The sequence below is a fragment of the Oryzias latipes genome, chromosome 2, assembly GCF_053564925.1.
Source record: "Oryzias latipes strain Hd-rR chromosome 2, Olatipes_Hd-rR_3.1".
Classification (NCBI taxonomy): Eukaryota; Metazoa; Chordata; class Actinopteri; order Beloniformes; family Adrianichthyidae; genus Oryzias; species Oryzias latipes.
In genome coordinates this window covers 51465903-51484292 of record NC_136238.1, presented here as the reverse complement: position 1 = coordinate 51484292, position 18390 = coordinate 51465903, and the positions used below count along the sequence as shown (strand labels likewise).

The 18390-nt window shown below is 52.4% G+C and overlaps 1 protein-coding gene across 1 annotated transcript; it reads right to left on the bottom strand.

Annotated features, from left to right (window-relative positions):
* Positions 1-1003: 1003 nt before the first annotated feature.
* On the bottom strand, positions 1004-13619 carry mxra5a (matrix-remodelling associated 5a). The gene is made up of 7 exons (XM_011494480.4): positions 13142-13619; positions 11046-11175; positions 10085-10475; positions 5276-9109; positions 3378-4275; positions 2977-3303; positions 1004-2888 (listed from the first exon to the last, which is right to left on the bottom strand). Exons 1-7 carry the CDS (start codon positions 13489-13491, stop codon positions 1298-1300), a joined length of 7521 nt encoding a protein of 2506 aa, XP_011492782.3. The 5' UTR covers positions 13492-13619; the 3' UTR covers positions 1004-1297.
* Between the last annotated feature and the right edge of the window lie 4771 nt (positions 13620-18390).

Sequence of the window (18390 nt, the reverse complement as noted above, 5' to 3'; positions counted from 1 at the left end):
CTGCAGAAATGGTCGACCAATCAGGCTGCATCGTTTGGACCCTTATAATAGTAATAAATACAGATAAACTTTTGGAGAAAATGTTAATTTCTGTTACATTCCAGACAGATGGATGAAGACGTTTCTACCGGGCCGTCTTTTCCAGCGTCCTCTGCTTTCTCACGGAAGATTACCTGGACAGGTGTGTTCAGTCAGTCAGAGCCCAGAACCACATGGATATGGGTATAGAGGGGGAGGGGCTAGCGGAAAAACGAGCCGGATCAGGCGGTTCTGCTCCACCCAGACCCTGAGTTCCAGGTTTTCCAGCAGCAGAGCTGCTCCTCCCTGCAGCACAGAGGATCAGAAGTGATGTTCCAGATGTTTCTTCTCCGTGGAGAGGAGCGCGGCTCCGTTCCCAGAACCATCAGTCCTGGTCTGTTTGGACGGGTCGGCGTGGTGACCTACTTTCTCCATGCAGATGTTTTCCCTGCAGAAGACGCTCCATCACTCCACCGGAGGAAGGCCGCCTCCTCCTGCTCTGTGACAGACAGACGCTTCCACAGAGGAGGAGCTCCCAGGAGGCTCAGAGGAGGCAGACCTGAGGTCCTCAGAGATGCTGCAGACAAACCTCAGGACTTCTGGATCAATGAGAGTCCACACATGAAGAAGCTGGCAACACGGTGGGGGAGGGCTGACGATGTGGGTTTCTCTTGCAGCTGTTGACCCAGGCTGTGACCTGGGTCACATCAAACCAATGACGACCTTTGACCTTTAAAAGCACTTCAGCTGCGTTCACACCGTTGACAACACGGCTTCAAGCGGCTGCTTCCAGTGTTAAGTCTATGTTCACATGTGGACACGCGTCCTGAGCGTTCCTGAACACACATCCCATGTGAACACGGCAGTATGACTGCTCCTCTAGGGGGCACCAGACCAAAACGCCCATCTACCCTCTGGACCCCCTCACCCCCCAGGCCCCCTCACGTCCACGAACCTCCTCTGTGAAAAGGTCTTTCAGGCAGCGTCTGGGAATAACAAAGCTTTATTAGAAACATGGAGTCATCGACATAAAAAAAACAGAAAACAGACAGAACCAAAGAGTTCTGATAGAACCAGAACCTGAGATCCAAATGGTGAAGAATGCTGGTTTTTAAGATAAATATTAGCCTCAATAACTTAAAAAAGTCTATGGTCCCTCTAGCTGATCAGCTCGGTAGGGGTGGGGGAGGAGTTCCAAACCCCCCAGGATCATTTGCAGTGGCAGACATCAAACCCATTTGTCCATGGAGCTTTTCCATTTGCTTGGCAGCGCCGGTCCTCAGAACACGTTGAGAAACGTGGCTCTGGAGTCGGAGCCCAGGTTGTTCCTGGCGGTGCAGCGGTAGACGCCGGAGTCCCTGTGGGTGGGGCTCTGGATGACCAGGGAGCCTTGAGGGTGCAGATACTTGTTTCCAAACAGCCGGGGTTGGGCGCTGACAGCCAGCCGCATCTTATCGGGGGTTTCCCACGCCACCTCCGACTTGGGCATCCCGGTCGCAGCGCAGTTCAGCTGCACGGCCACGCCCTGTTTGGCGTACGTCACGGAGGGCGGGCCGCTGGTGATTCGCGGAGCGTGTCCGATCACGCTGACTGACACGGACAGCAGGGAGCTGCCGTGCTGGTTGGAACCTCTGCAGACGTAACGCCCCCGGTCGTGGACAGACACCTGCCGGATGGCGAGTGTGCCGTTGTCTAGAACGGCGTACCGACCCGCTCTCTGGAGCCTGTTCAGCATGACGGCGCTGGGGAGGGTCCAAACCAGTGTGACGTGGTCACCGGTGGTCTGACAGTGGAGCAGCAGTGTGTCCCCCGTCAGGACTCTGACCGGGGACTCGTACCTGCTGGTGATTTCTGGCTTCATCCTTGGGGACAGGGTGACCTCACGCTCCAGGAGCCCGGCAGGACTTTGGCCCAGACACCGGTATGTACCAGACTCTGCAGCTGATGGATTGCTGATGACCAAAGTGCCGTCATGCCGGTGAAAAAACTTGAAAAGACGAGCACCTCTGAGCAAAACTGTGCCGTCAGGTAAGATCCAAGTCAGCTGTGGGAGTGTGAGAGTGTCAAAGGAGCAGTTCAAAGACACGGTACTCCCCGGGGTTAGAGGTATGCTCTCTGCCATGGGACCGTTCGCTGGCGTCATCCTGGCAGCTTTCCTCACATCCAGGCTAAACACCATCCTGACCTCACCACCTTCCTTACGAGCAAAACAAACCAGCTGTCCCGAGTCGGACGTCTTCAGTGAACGCATTTCCAAGGTGCCGTTTGGATGAACCGTCAGTCCGTCGCTGTGGTACGGTGCAGGAAGGACCACATGTCCTGGCAGAATCCACAACACATGGGGCGCTGGAATTCCAAAGGGTGCACAGTCCACCACTTTCGATTGACCCTCAACTGCAGTCACTTTGATGATGTCAGCAGCTCCACCCACACCACCGGCTACATGGAACGGGGTAGAAACTTCCAGCCTGGTGACCTTATGGTCCTGTCCAGCACTGCTGCTGGCCTTGCAGGTGTAGTTCCCTTCATCCAAACTTTGGGCGTCTTGAACTACCAAGGATCCGTTCGACATGACGTAATATTTCTCCTTCCCTGGTTGGATCACTCTGTTGGATGGAGACCACCAGGTGATGGTGGGTACTGGGTTCCCATTGGCGATGCACCCAAGTGTAGCTGTTTCCCCATAGAGGACTCTGGCAGTGTTTGAGCCTTTGTCCTGGATTCGTGGCGGTGAAGCTCCATTGGTGACCCTCACCCTGACCTTCACCTCGTCTTTGCCAAGTAGGTTCTCTACATAGCAGGTGTAGATGCCTTCTTCATGTGGGCTCACGTGGTTGAGGTAAAGGGTCCCATTCTCAAACACCCCATACCTGAAAGTGATAACCAGGATTATTCCTTTGTGGGTGGAGTAGCACCAACATTTTAGACTTTCTACTGGCTTTTTTAAAGGGCTCATACCTGCGACTCTGTCCTGATCTAGCGGCATCTTTCGACAAGCCCGGGTTGACCATGGTGCCATCCGGCAGTGCCCAGCTGATCTGGGGAGGAGGGAGCCCTGAGGCCACACAGTCCACCGTCAGGTCTCCACCGTACACCACCTCCTGCTGGGATCTTGGTTGCTTCTGCTCTATCTTAGCCGGTCGCATCAGCACGTTGACCCGCAGCTGGACGTAGTCATCGCCCATCTTGTTCCGGGCCAAGCACAGGTAGTCCCCGGCGTCCCTCTCAGTCACAGACTGGACAGCGATTGTGCCGTTGGGGAAGACTCTGATCCGAGGGTCAAAACTGTACAAAGAAAAGCAGCAACACACAGATGTGGAACACAGTGATGCTTGTGTACCTGTGGGCCTCAGACTCACCTGTACTGAGCATCCACAAGCTTCTTAGAGGGAGTCCTCCAGAGAATCCGGGGCTCTGGATGTCCTGCCGCCACGCAGTCCAGCAGCAGTCGACCTCCGTAAGCCCAGTCTGTCCTCTGGGGGGAGGAGGTTGTAATGGTGGCCTTGGCCAGCGCTTGGTTCCTCTTCACGTTCACGGTCACAGTCCTCCAGCTGGATGCCAGAGCGTTGCTGGCGTAACACTTGTAGATACCAGAGCTTTGCGGTCCCAGTTTGGGAAGATAGAGGGTCCCGTTGGGGAAGATGAGGAGGTCTGGTCGGGTCAGCAGCTGTATGGCGGTAAACCTGACACCATCTGGTGTGATCCAGTGAATGACTGGTTGAGGCACACCTGTGGCGGTGCAGTGGATGAAGGTGGAGCTGCCCTCCGCCAGAGTCTGGTTCTCGTACTGCACCTGCTGGATGACGGGCGGTTCTGCTAGGACGTTTAGGTGCACAGAGACGGCACTGAGCCCGGCTTCAGTGACACACCTGTACATGCCTCTGTCTGAGAGATCCACCTGTTGTATTTGGAGGGTGCCGTCCTTATGGACGGCTACACGTCGCTGGGATGCCTCTGAACCTGCAGCCAAGCGCGCCTGACTGGGGAGGACCCACAGAACCAGAGACTCAGGACGCTCCTCCACTTCACACTCCAGATCCACGGTGCCACCAAACCGCACGGAAACATCTCTGTGCCGAGTCGCCAACGGGGGCTGGACCACAAAGTTCACCGCCGCCTCCTCCTTCAAACCGTGCTGGTTCTGAACTGTGCAGAAGTACTGACCGCTGTCCGTCATCTGGGTCTTCCTGATGGTCAGTGTGCCATTGGGGTGGACTTCAAACCTCCGCGTCCCGCTGCCCTGGGTGAACCTTTGTCCTAGAGGAGGACAAACTGGAGGTCACAGATGGTCTGCAGGTCACAGAACTGGACCCAACCCCACGTCTGCTAAGTGACCAGCACAGAAACCATGAATGGAGGCAGACGGACAACCACAGTCAAGACGTTCAACCGTAGAAAACACAACTTTACATTGGTGACCAGCAATCATTCACGTTTACAAGGTCCTTTCAAAATAAAATACATCCGTGTCAAATAGCCTCACAAGTGCAAGAAAGTCAAATAAACCTGGCAGAACCTTCAGCTGGAGCCGTGTTCAACCATCCAAACAAAGAACCCATCTACAGATGGTCAGTCACACATGGATGACGCAATCGGGGACTGGGGGGGGGGGGGTGTCTCAAATCGACTGTATCTGAGAACTGGATAGAAAATGGTTTATTCCGGTTCCAACCAAATAAAGTCAATTCAGTCACCATTTTCACAATACAAACGCCGCCATGTTGGAGCCAGACGTGGTCAGTAAGTCATTGTTACTATGCCAACCACTCTAGCCAATCAGAAGTGAGATGGTGGTAGGTCACACCCCTTCCACTAAATATGTCAATCAAACCATTTGACGGGCATGGGGGCCAGCAGGCTCCACCTAACTTTATGGACGCATCTGATTGGTCAGTTTATGACTTCAATATCAAGAAAACATTATCAAGATGTTAAAAGCTGTCAGATCCAGGACGGTTCTTCTGACCAATAGAATGAGTAACAGCTGTTTAGTTTTCCATAGACGTCTAAAGGATTTTGAGGTTACTTCCTGTTTGGAATGCCGCGAGGGACGGGGCCACTCAGTCCAGTTCTCAGATACAGTCAGGGATGAGGTGCAGTATAGTTTCTGTTGAAAAGCTTTTCTCACATGAACGTCTGACCTTGGTGTAACTGTCCCGTCACAGCCCTCACTTACCCAACCTCCCAGCTAACAGGAGCTGGGCCCGCCCCCTTTTCCCGTGAGGTCATGGAGAGCGGGGGTCTGAGTCATACATACCGGTAGCAGCTCTGGTCCATGACGGTGAGAGCGCGGCCAGGCCCCCACAGGGAAGCTGAGCATCTGCTTCTGCGTTCACGCTGACGGTCTGGAGGCGGCCCGGGGGGGTCCAGGGCTTCCCTCCTGGAGTGGGTCCAGCCCACCGGCTGTCCCAGGACTGGGTCTGGGGGCTGAGTGACAGCGTTTCTGTGGGCAGCTCAGACTGTGGTGGTTTTAACTGTGCAAGGGTGGGGCTGTCTCTGGTAGCAGACGGGGTGGGGGCAGGGCTGTACGGTGTGGTTCTGGAAGGTTGGACTGGGTCGGGCCGGGACGGGGCATCAGAGGATGCTGTGGACATTTTGACTACAGCTTCTTCTGGAGCAGAGGGGGTGTTTGCAGATCCTGCAGGTGGCGCTGTGGTCTCAGGGTTCTCTGCTGAGGTCCGGATCACCAGCAGTGACCCCCCCACGGAGCTCTCAGGGTCCAGCAGAGGGTCTGCAGGGACTGGTTCCTGCGGCGTGCCTGGAAGCTGGGAGGAACTCAGTGGAGACGATGGGAACGACGGACTCTCGGTTGTGGCTGGCGGGTTGTCATGAGCCGATCTCAGAGAGGGCGTGGCTGCTGAGGGGGGTTGGAGAGGGGGCGTGGCCAGCAGGAGGCTGTCCTCCACGTCATATGAATAGGCTAGTGTTGAGGAGGTTCTTGGATCAGGATCATGACTCACCTCGCTGAAGGACGGCGTTTGGCCATCGCTGAATTGAACAACGGTGGTGGTGGGGGCTACTTCTGATTGCTCTCTGTTTGTGGGGGCAGGGGTCCCGCTTGTGGGAGGAGCCTTCACAGCAGTGTGTTTCCTTCTGTTGGGTCTCTTCCTCCGCCCGCTGTTCCTTCTCCTGGAGGCAGGTTTGCGTGGGCGTGTCCGGGACTGTCTGGTGGGAGGGAGGGGTTTAGGGGTGGGGGCCACTGATGTCTGCATGAATCCAGACAGGGACAGGTCTGGAACCTGGGACTGGGTCTCAGTGACCTGCAAGTTTCCAGGCCTGGTGGCTGATCCATCAGGGTTACCTTTGCCAGGTCTGGTGTTTGGAGGAGAGGGGGTCCTGCTGTTGGGGGGGTTTGTGCTGCTCCACCGGGGCGTGGAGGTGTGGACTAGAGCGGTGGTGGTGAGTGGGTGGAGAACTCCTCCGCCTGTGGTTAGCTCATGGTTCCATGTCAGGCTGAGGGTGAAGGACTGCACTGGAACAGGCAGCAATGCAGTGTTGGGGGGCTGGTCTGTATTAGGGAAGGGGGTCACCACTTGGTCTGGACTCTTGTGTTTGGTGGTCTCTGGTTGTTCCTTCAGGACTCTCTGGTCTGGACTGGTGTGTTTGGTGGTCTCTGGTTGTTCCTTCAGGACTTTCTGGTCTGGACTCTTGTGTTTGGTGGTCTCTGGTTGTTCCTTCAGGACTCTCTGGTCTGGACTGGTGTGTTTGGTGGTCTCTGGTTGTTCCTTCAGGACTCTCTGGTCTGGACTGGTGTGTTTGGTGGTCTCTGGTTGTTCCTTCAGAACTTTCTGGTCTGGACTCTTGTGTTTGGTGGTCTCTGGTTGTTCCTTCAGGACTTTCTGGTCTGGACTCTTGTGTTTGGTGGTCTCTGGTTGTTCCTTCAGGACTCTCTGGTCTGGACTGGTGTGTTTGGTGGTCTCTGGTTGTTCCTTCAGGACTCTCTGGTCTGGACTCTTGTGTTTGGTGGTCTCTGGTTGTTCCTTCAGGACTTTCTGGTCTGGACTCTTGTGTTTGGTGGTCTCTGGTTGTTCCTTCAGGACTCTCTGGTCTGGACTGGTGTGTTTGGTGGTCTCTGGTTGTTCCTTAAGGACTCTCTGGTCTGGACTGGTGTGTTTGGTGGTCTCTGGTTGTTCCTTCAGGACTCTCTGGTCTGAACTGGTGTGTTTGGCGGTCTCTGGTTGTTCCTTCAGGACTCTCTGGTCGGGACCTGTGTGTTTGGTGGTCTCTGGTTGTTCCTTAAGGACTCTCTGGTCTGGACTGGTGTGTTTGGTGGTCTCTGGTTGTTCCTTCAGGACTCTCTGGTCGGGACCTGTGTGTTTGGTGGTCTCTGGTTGTTCCTTCAGGACTCTCTGGTCTGAACTGGTGTGTTTGGTGGTGTCTGGTTGTTCTTTCAGGACAGACATGGGGACTCTCTGGTCTAGACTTGTGCGGCTCTCGGACTGATTCTGAACAAGAAGTGACAATGTTTTATTTCGGTCCCTAATTTTAGCTAAAATGCTCGCCCACTTTCCAGGATCTATTCTGTTATTCGTCACATTTGTTGTTCTTCTCTCAACCAGGACTTTGTGGTCCATGGGTCCACTTGGATTCCGTAGTACTGAGTGGTTCTTCCTGGCGTTCCTGTGCGGGTGCCTCTTCCTGCCTAGAACCAGAGCTTCTGCTGGGATTTTTCTAACCGCATGGGGACGGCTTGTTGGTTCCTCCATCTGAGGAGCTCCTGACGCCTCCTCTGCTTCTCCAGCGAGGACATCCACCCGAGTGCTGACCCCTGCAGCAGGCTGAGGGCCTGTCTGAGGCTTCCTCGAGGGTCCCATCGGTCCTCTGCGCTTGAGCACGATGACCTTTGAAGCTGCTGTGTCCGTGCCTTGGTTGTTCATGGCGACACACCTGTAGTAGCCGGCGTCTGAGGCCTGGACCTTCTGAATCACCAGAGTCCCGTTGGAGAACACCTGAGCTCTGGAGGAGTTGGTTCGGAGGCCAACTATGCTGTTGTCGGGTAGAATCCAGCTGACGTCAGGTTCAGGGGAGCCAGACGCTGAACAATTCAAGGAGATGGGGCTTCCCGTAGGGGTCTCCGTGGAAACCATGGGTCCATCCCCCCCTGGGGGGGCACCGGAGGACTCGAACACTGCCAGATAAAAAGGGTGGACGGCAAAGTCTCCGTTGACTTTGGCGATGCAGTAGTACGCTCCCGTGTCAACATGCGTCACTGCTCCGATGAGCAGACGTCCGTCCTGGGTCACAGAGACCCGCCTGTCTGGACCCGGTGCTTCCATGATGGAGCCGTCCGGCAGTATCCACCGGACACCTGCTGGTTCCGAGCTGTGGGTGCTACAGGTCATCTGACTGGCACTCCCCAACACAGCGCTGTGAACTTCCTGTGAGGTGTTTGTGGACCAGATCAAGACCCAGGGTCTCCTCTGGCGGGGCAGCAGCTGAAGGTCCAGCGTCTCTGACAGTCGGGTTTTCAGGACCAGCCAGACCGTGTTCTGGGATGACTGGGCTCGGTCCAGTTGCAGGTCCAGTGATGGCTGCATCAGCCACGCCGGCCCGGTGGCCATGCTGACCCTCAGGCCGGTGTAGTACAGCGCGTCTGTGGCGGGGTTCTGGGTGTAAGCGTAGGCAGGGGGGCCGCCCCCGTTCAGGACAGCTCCTCGGTCCAGGTGAGCTGGAGCTCTGCTGTAGTACGCAATCAGCCTCCACAGCTGCTCGTACTTCCCTGACCCCACTGGACACTTCAGATCCACGGAGAAGCTGATGTTGACGGACAGCTGCAGCGGGGTCACCTGCTGCCAGGTGGTCTCTGCCAGGTCCCGTGGCGGGCCCACCCTGCACTCCAGGTCCACCTTGTTTCTGTGTTCGTCCTGCAGCTCCAGAGAGGCATTCCCCACAGGGTCCCTGAAGTCCTCTATGCTCAGACGTTCAGTGTTGGCGCCTTGGGGAGGGTCTTCGGTAGAGTCCAAGCTGATGACGGGGACGCTGCAGACCAGGTTCTCTGCGGCGTGGAGCTCCGTGCCGTGAAGATGCCTGGGGGAGGAGCAGATGGGGCACAGACGGCTGCTTGGAGGGACCTTCTTGCATTTCAGGATCCCTGTGGCAATAGAGGAGACTGCTTTACTTCAAGAGCTTCAGAAGCTTTAAAGGTTTCACAAGCTTTTGAGGCTTCAGGAGCTTAATAAGCTTCAGAAGCTTTAAATGCTTCAGAAGCTTTTGAGGCTTCAGGAGCTTAAAGAGCTTCAGAAGCTTTAGAGGCTTCAGGAGCTTCAGAAGCTTTTGAGGCTTCAGGACCTTCAGAAGCTTTAGAGGCTTCAGGAGCTTAAGAAGCTTCAGAGGCTTCAGAAGCTTTTGAGGCTTCAGGACCTTCAGAAGCATTTGAGGCTTCAGGACCTTCAGAAGCTTTACAGGCTTCAGGAGCTTCAGGAGCTTAAAAAGCTTCAGAAGCTTTAGAGGCTTCAGGAGCTTCAGAAGCTTTTGAGGCTTCAAGACCTTCAGAAGCTTTACAGGCTTCAGGAACTTAAAAAGCTTCAGAAGCTTTAGAGGCTTCAGGAGCTTCAGAAGCTTTTGAGGCTTCTGAAGCCTTTAAAGCTTCTGAAGCTCCTGAAGACTCAAAAGCTTCTGAAGGTCCTGAAGCCTCTAAAGCCTCTCAAGCTTTAAAGCTTCTGAAGGTCCTGAAGCCTCTAAAGCTTCAGAAGCTTTAGAGGCTTCAGGAGCCTAAAGAGCTTCAGAAGCTTTAGAGGCTTCAGGACCTTCAGAAGCTTTACAGGCTTCAGGAACTTAAAAAGCTTCAGGAGCTTTAGAGGCTTCAGGAGCTTCAGAAGCTTTTGAGGCTTCAGGACCTTCAGAAGCATTTGAGGCTTCTGAAGCCTTTAAAGCTTCTGAAGCTCCTGAAGCCTCTAAAGCCTCTCAAGCTTTAAAGCTTCTGAAGGTCCTGAAGCCTCTAAAGCTTCTGAAGCTTTAGAGGCTTCAGGAGCCTAAAGAGCTTCAGAAGCTTTAGAGGCTTCAGGACCTTCAGAAGCTTTAGAGGCTTCAGGAGCCCTGGAAGGCTTTCCTGCTTCGGAAGTCACACCTGGAAAGGTACTTTTCCAGTCCTGGAACCACCTCATGCTACAGTCACAGGTCCACGGGTTCCCGTGGAGGTACAGGTTCTCCAGCTGTGGCATGGTGTCCAGCAGCCGCGCCGGCAGGGACCTGAGTCCGTTTTCGGACAGGTAGAGGTGTCGCAGGGTGGAGACGTGGAGGAGGCCCCTGGCGGTGAAGGTGCAGAAGGTGTCCGGGTGCAGCTGCTGCAGGCGGTTGGCCTCCAGCTGCAGCAGCTTCAGGGAGGTGAGGCCCTGAAAGGCCTGCGGGTGGATGAACTCCAGCCGGTTGTGGTCCAGGTGCAGCCGCGCCAACGAGCGCAGACCCTGGAGGGTGTTCCTGCGCAACTCCTGCAGCTCGTTGTAGCTCATCTTCAGCATCTGAAACGACAGGCGGAGGACTTCAGGTCCGCCCTGAAGCAGGTGTGCAGAGATGGACAACATACCCCCCCTCCGACTGACTTCTTTTCTCTCCCCCTCTTCTCCAGCCACCCGGCTCGGACAAATTCATGAAAAAACAACAACACTGTTTTCAAAATGGCGGTTTTTCTGTTGGTATGTTTCCATAGCAACCATTCCGTGTTTTGGTTGCCTGAGCGTGACGAAAAGGTCGATGTAACTTTTAGAAAAAACGGCAAAAGTAAACGTTTGGATTTCCTTGGCAACAGGTTGTTTGTTAACCACGCCCTCATTTTATTTATAGTCGTATTTATATTGTTTTGTTCAGCTTGAACAAATGATTTACGGCTTACATTTTCACAATATTCCACTTCATAAAAGTGCGAGCAACAGGGAAACGCCCCTTTTTCAGTTCGCCATGCTAAAGCCATTCACCATTTGGAAAACTGACGCTGCTGCTGGACAGGATCCGGTCCTTCAGGCCAGGACTGAAAATATTCCATCTGCCCTTTCCTGTTTCCTGAGGAGTCCATATTTGTCCTCAGAGATTACCTGCAGAGCCCCGAGGTCCCTGAAGGCACCGTCAGACACAGAGCGGATGTTGTTCCCATGAAGCATCAGCAGCTCCAGCTGCCTCAGACCGCCCACAGACCCGTCTGGGATCCCGCTCAGTCTGTTGAACCTGGAACCGCAGACCCAAAGTCAGCTGAGCCGCTCCGCCCTCAGGGAAGTTAGCTTATGTTGTCTGTAGTTCAAGTCATAAACTGACAAATCAGCGGCTTAATCAAAGTAGGCGGGGCCTGTCGACCCCCATATCTAACATTTAAAAGCTTTGATTGACTGATTTCCTGTTGCTGGCTTTCAAGCTCAATCCTGATTGGCTAGAGTAGTTACCATAGAAACCATGAGTCAGATCCCAATTAGTGCTTAGTGACGACGTCTGGCTCCAACATGGCGGTGCCTGCATTAGGGAGAAATGCTGAAACGCCTTTCAATGGCTGACGTCTCGCGGTCTCTTGGACAGTGGACGGCTCGTTCAAAGGTTCCAGTTAACTTCAGGATTCTCTGCTCCACATCCGTTTATGACTGGTTCTCCCAGCCGCGTGTCTCAAGACTACATTTGCTGCTACTTTAGACCAGTGTTCCAATCGCTAAATGGAAACTTCTAAGCTAGCAAAGCTAAAAAAACACAACACTTACAAAGTTTTCTGTTTATTGTTATGTGTAGAAAACACCAGTCTTTGTTTTATTCTGTTCTACTTATCCCGTTTCATCTTAGAGTTCAGAAAAAGCCGAGGTTGGCGTCTGAATTTTAGCCTTCTTTTTAAAGGCTTCAGTTAAGGTTAGATGAATATGTAAAGCTAAGGGTCAAATTAAGGGATTATGTTAATGGTAATGTTAAGGTAAAAAAAAGAGTTTAGGTAAATATGTTTAAGCTAAGGGTAAAATTATGGGTAAAGTTAAGGGAAGAATTAGGGTTAAAAATAAGACATTAGGTTAATATGTTAAACTAAGGGTAAAATTTAGGGGTAAATTTAAGGGTAAAGTTAAGGAAGTTTAGGTGGATTTGTATAACTAAGGGTAAAATTAAGGGAATGTTAAGGTAAAAAAAAGAGTTTAGGAAATATGATGAGGCTAAGCATACAATTAATGGGTAAAGTTAAGGGAAGAATTGGGGTAAATATAAAAGTTTCTGTAAATAACTTAAACTAAGGGTAAAATTAAGGGGTAATGTTAAGGGATGTTAGGTAAATATGTATAACCAAGGGTTAAATAAAGGGATAAAGTTAAGAGGTAATGTTAAGGCAATGTTAAGGAAAAAAAGAGTGGGTAAATATGCTGAGGCAAAGTGTAAAATTCAAGGTAGATTTAAAATTTAATCTAAATTTAAAGGTAATGTTAAGGTTAAAAAAGTGTTTCTGTATAAATGTTAGGCTAAGGGTAAAATTAAGGGGGTAAAATTAGGGGTGAACCCAAGGGAATGTTAAAGTAAAAAAACACAAGAGTTTAGGTAAATATGTAAAGATAAGGGTAAATTTAAAGGTAATGTTAAGGGATGTTAGGTAAATATGCTGAGGCTAAGGGGGACATTAAAGGGTAAATTAAGGGGTACAGTTAAGGGCAGAGTTAGGGTAAAGTTAAGAGTTTATTTCTCATAGTCCAACAGCAAACAGAAGAGAGCTGAAGGCTGAACAGGTTTTACTAAAGAGTTCCAGTTATGTTTAAGTTAAGGGTTAAAGATAATGATAAAGGTCAAAGTTAAGGGGAATTTTCATGAATGGATCCTAAACACATCTAGAGTACAGAGAAAGTTCTAACAGCCGCAGATTTTTAGCTGACGGTGAAGATTTCATCTAATGAAGTTTCTCAGAATTTCCCCACAGCGAAGCTGAACGGAACCGATCAGAACGTGAGCCCAGGACCAGTCAGAGGTTCTGGTTCTACAGCCCGACATCCATCACAGTGGTTCTACAGTTCTACTAAGTGTCAGAATCTACTAGAACGTGCTTCTATGAGAACCCTTTGATCTGTTCCACTTGAAGGAACGTCATCATTCTGAAACACTACAGATCACATCAGAACCGGGTCACAGAACGGAACCTCATTGAATCTGGAACAGAAACTCCACCGGACCCCCCCGAACTGACCCCAGGTTGATGCGCCGCAGCTCCACCGGCAGCCCCCCCGGGACGGACAGCAGCGACCGGAAGGTGCAGTGCAACTCCTCCAGCTGGGGGCACGTGCACGGCCGGGGGCAGCGGGCGGGAGCCGCGCGGGGGAAAAGGAGCACGAGCGCCAGAAGGCAGCAGAGCGCGCCCATGGTCCCTCCGTCACTCAGCCGCTCCTCAGCTCCATCCAGGACGACAGGAAACGGCGGGAAAACGGCCTCCACTCCCGCCAGTCCAGCTCCGCCGGTCCTCCTCCAACTCTGAGCGCCTCCGCGGCTCCGCTCCGAGGAGACCCGAAGGGGCGCGGGGCGGGGGGAGCGAGCGAGCATGCGCGCTGCTGTCGGCCTGGACGGAGGAGCGGTGACTCCACGACTCTACCGAACCCGAACCTGGAGGAGATGAAACCAGAACCAGTAGAACCTAGAAAGACAGGTTCTCCTCTAAAGTCTGGAAGGAGGTTCTGCTGCAGGATCCGGCAGGAGTTCTGGATCTGTCACTGGGTTACAGAACCTCTGCAGGATCAGAAGTTCTAGCAGAACCTCTGCAGGATCAGAAGTTCTGGATCAGTCACTTTGCTCCAGAACCTCTGCAGGATCAGTAGTTCTAGCAGAACCTCTGCAGGATCAGAAGTTCTGGATCCGTCACTGGGTTACAGAACCTCTGCAGGATCAGAAGTTCTAGCAGAACCTCTGCAGGATCAGAAGTTGTGGATCCGTCACTTTGCTCCAGAACCTCTGCAGGATCAGAAGTTCTAGCAGAACCTCTGCAGGATCAGAAGTTCTGGATCCGTCACTGGGTTACAGAACCTCTGCAGGATCAGAAGTTCTAGCAGAACCTCTGCAGGATCAGAAGTTGTGGATCCGTCACTTTGCTCCAGAACCTCTGCAGGATCAGAAGTTCTAGCAGAACCTCTGCAGGATCAGAAGTTGTGGATCCCCTGCAGTCTGGACCTTGACAGAAACAGCTGGTCACTCAGGAGAAAAGCTGGGTCTTTCCTGGATCAGGTCCAGTCAGGTCCAGCGGTTCTTTTGGTCTCATGCAGCTGTGTGGGAGGGGCGGAGTCACAGGCTGCACTTTGGTGGCTCTTCAGAACCGCTGATGAAGGTCCAGACCAGCGTTGTGGCACTGTCTGTCTCTGCGGACCCATTGAAGAAGAACTTCCTCATCATCATCCTCATCAGGCTGAACAGCTGCCTCCGTCACACGGCTGATGGTCATGTGATCAGAGGCTCTCTAACTCCTCCGGGTCAGACCCGGTACCCCTGCAGACTGGCGGGACGGGAATGTGTCCCCTGCAGCGCAGAGGGGGGGGGGCAACGTTCCACCAGGAGAAGATCCATCACCTCCAGGGAGGAACGGGACTCTGTGAGACCCTCAAGACCTGCAGACCGGCTCAGACGTTACCGCGTGTCTGTTCTGCTGCAGGACTTTGACCACGCCCACTCCTGCCACGTCCTCCATGACCCCAGAGAAGTCTGACCCCCAACACATCTCACCCCCCTCCAGAGGCCACATGGTACAGTCCACACACCTGAACCTGGAGGATCAGATCTTCATCCCCGTAGAAGATTCTGACCCTCCAGCCTCAACGGTCCTGACCCGTTACCGAGGCTCAGGTAATGACGGTGTAAACGCAGCAGAACCCTGGTTCTGTGGAGAACCAGCTGTTCTACTGCAGCAGAACTCTGGAGCGGTTCACAGACAGACGGACGGATAGATAATTTGCTTCAAAGTCATTGTCTGTTACAATGACTTTGAAGCATCAGCATTTCAGTGCCAGAATGACAAAATAACGACATAAATACATCAGGATGTACGACACGAGACGTTTGGAGATGCATGCTGGGTAAAGGAGGAGCAGTGAGGACCTGAAGGAGTTTCTGTGAGAGGAACCAGAACCAGAGATGGTGCAAAAGAACAGTTCTGAGGGAACATCTGGGTTTGGAGCCAGGCTGGAACCACATGAGAACCTCTCTGCTCGTGGAAAGGTTCTGCAGAGGCAGCAGCTCAGAACCCGAGAGTTCTCCAGAGGACAGACGGGCCTTGTCCTCTGCAGAGGAGGGGTGGGGTGGACCCGCAGCTTCATCGTCACACATCGGCGCTACAGCGAGGAAACCGTCTGCCGCCTAGGTGTGATTGAGGAGGCTCCTCCCCCTTCATGCTGATGATGTAACCTGCTCCTCCGACAGCTTCCAGACCAAAGCCGAGGAACCCTCCAGTCTGACCCGCAGGCCGCCCAAAAACCAGAACCCCACACACGGTCCTCGGTGAGAAAGGAGGGTCCGACCCGGACCTGAGTTCTGGTTCATTTGATGTCAACTGAACCCAAAACCTTTGAGCAAAGCAGCTTCTACAGAGCCTCACAGATTTCCCAGCAGCCTCGTGTGTGGTTCAGCTGCCTCCCCTCCCCCCACCAGAGGAGAAACAGAGCCATAGGTGAGGTGGGGGGGCTGGTGGGTCTGTGTAGCAGATTGCAGGAATGGAGGTCTGGTCTCCACAGGTGATCTGTGGAGACCAGACCTCCATCCCTGAAATCTCTGTGAACCCTTGGAGCCCTGCAGCTGACATCTGGTTCTTATCAGGGAACACAGAGGAGAACGCGGCTGCTTCAGGGCCTCAGGCGGGAGGTGAGGAACCAGAGAACCGGCTCTGCAGAGGTCCGACACCTCCACATGTAGGTTGTTCTCCTATGGACGGTGCGCGGGTTTGATTCCTGCTCAGCTCCTTGCAGCCTTTGCTCCAAACTGTGGAGCGTATTTTCCAGCACATGAGTGTTTGTGGTGGTTTGTTTGGAAGTTGTCATGACAACGGATCCAGCTCGACAAAAGGGAATCTTCTCATTGCTGGACCTGGGTCAGAACCATCAGGTTCAGTGAGAACAAGTGGACATTCTGACCAAAAACAGTCAGTTCTATTGAGATCTACAGGGATGTACGGATCATCTGTGTGGATCTGTCAGGTTCTACAGGGATCTACGGATCATCTGTGTGGATCTGTCAGGTCCTACAGGGATCTACAGATCATCAGTGTGGATCTGTCAGGTTCTACAGGGATCTACGGATCATCTGTGTGGATCTGTCAGGTCCTACAGGGATCTACAGATCATCAGTGTGGATCTGTCAGGTTCTACAGGGATCTACGGATCATCAGTGTGGATCTGTCAGGTTCTACAGGGATCTACACATCATCAGTTTGGATGTGTCCGGTTCTATAGGGATCTACAGATCATCAGTGTGGATCTGTCAGGTTCTATAGGGATCTACAGTTCATCAGTGTGGATCTGTCAGGTTCTACAGGGATCTACAGATCATCAGTGTGGATCTGTCAGGTTCTACAGGGATCTACGGATCATCAGTGTGGATCTGTCAGGTTCTACAGGGATCTACACATCATCAGTTTGGATGTGTCCGGTTCTATAGGGATCTACAGTTCATCAGTGTAGATCTGTCAGGTTCTACAGGGATCTACGGATCATCAGTGTGGATCTGTCAGGTTCTACAGGGATCTACGGATCATCAGTGTGGATCTGTCAGGTTCTACAGGGATGTACGGATCATCTGTGTGGATCTGTCAGGTCCTACAGGGATCTACAGATCATCAGTGTGGATCTGTCAGGTTCTACAGGGATGTACGGATCATCTGTGTGGATCTGTCAGGTCCTACAGGGATCTACAGATCATCAGTGTGGATCTGTCAGGTTCTACAGGGATCTACGGATCATCTGTGTGGATCTGTCAGGTTCTACAGGGATCTACAGATTATCAGTGTGGATGTGTCCGGTTCTACAGGTCATGAGTGTGGACCTGTCAGGTTCTACAGGGATCTAGGGATCATCTGTGTGGATCTGTCAGGTCCTACAGGGATCTACAGATCATCAGTGTGGATCTGTCAGGTTCTACAGGGATCTACGGATCATCTGTGTGGATCTGTCAGGTTCTACAGGGATCTACAGATCATCAGTGTGGATGTGTCCGGTTCTACAGGTCATGAGTGTGGATCTGTCAGGTTCTACAAATCATCAGTGCAGATCTGTCAGGTTCTACAGGGATCTACGGATCATCAGTGTGGATGTGTCAGGTTCTACAGGGATCTACAGATCATCAGTTTGGATGTGTCCGGTTCTATAGGGATCTACAGTTCATCAGTGTGGATCTGTCAGGTTCTACAGGGATCTACGGATCATCAGTGTGGATCTGTCAGGTTCTATAGGGATCTACGGATCATCAGTGTGGATCTGTCAGGTTCTATAGGGATCTACAGATCATCTGTGTGGATCTGTCAGGTTCTACAGGGATCTACAGATCATCAGTGTGGATCTGTCAGGTTCTACAGGGATCTACAGATCATCAGTTTGGATGTGTCCGGTTCTATAGGGATCTACAGTTCATCAGTGTGGATCTGTCAGGTTCTACAGGGATCTACGGATCATCAGTGTGGATCTGTCAGGTTCTATAGGGATCTACAGATCATCAGTGTGGATCTGTCAGGTTCTACAGGGATCTACGGATCATCAGTGTGGATCTGTCAGGTTCTACAGGGATCTACAGATCATCAGTGTGGATGTGTCCGGTTCTACAGGTCATGAGTGTGGATCTGTCAGGTTCTACAAATCATCAGTGCAGATCTGTCAGGTTCTACAGGGATCTACGGATCATCAGTGTGGATCTGTCAGGTTCTATAGGGATCTACAGATCATCAGTGTGGATCTGTCAGGTTCTACAGGGATCTACGGATCATCAGTGTGGATCTGTCAGGTTCTACAGGGATCTACAGATCATCAGTGTGGATGTGTCAGGTTCTACAGGGATCTACAGATCATCAGTGTGGATGTGTCCGGTTCTACAGGTCATGAGTGTGGATCTGTCAGGTTCTACAAATCATCAGTGCAGATCTGTCAGGTTCTACAGGGATCTACGGATCATCAGTGTGGATCTGTCAGGTCCTACAGGGATCTACGGATCATCAGTGTGGATCTGTCAGGTCCTACAGGGATCTACGGATCATCAGTGTGGATCTGTCAGGTCCTACAGAGGGATCTTTAGAGGTTCTGCAGGTACAGAAACAGAGGAGTTTAGCTGCTGGGAGCAGAGAGGGGTTGGAGTGAAAACAGATCGTCTGCAGGAATGAGACAGTCAGCAGACAGTTATGCAGAAGACTAATGATGTGTAGCTGTGGTTCTGGGGGGAGGGGGGGGGACATCTGTTTCTGAGGATCTCTTTATGAGCTCC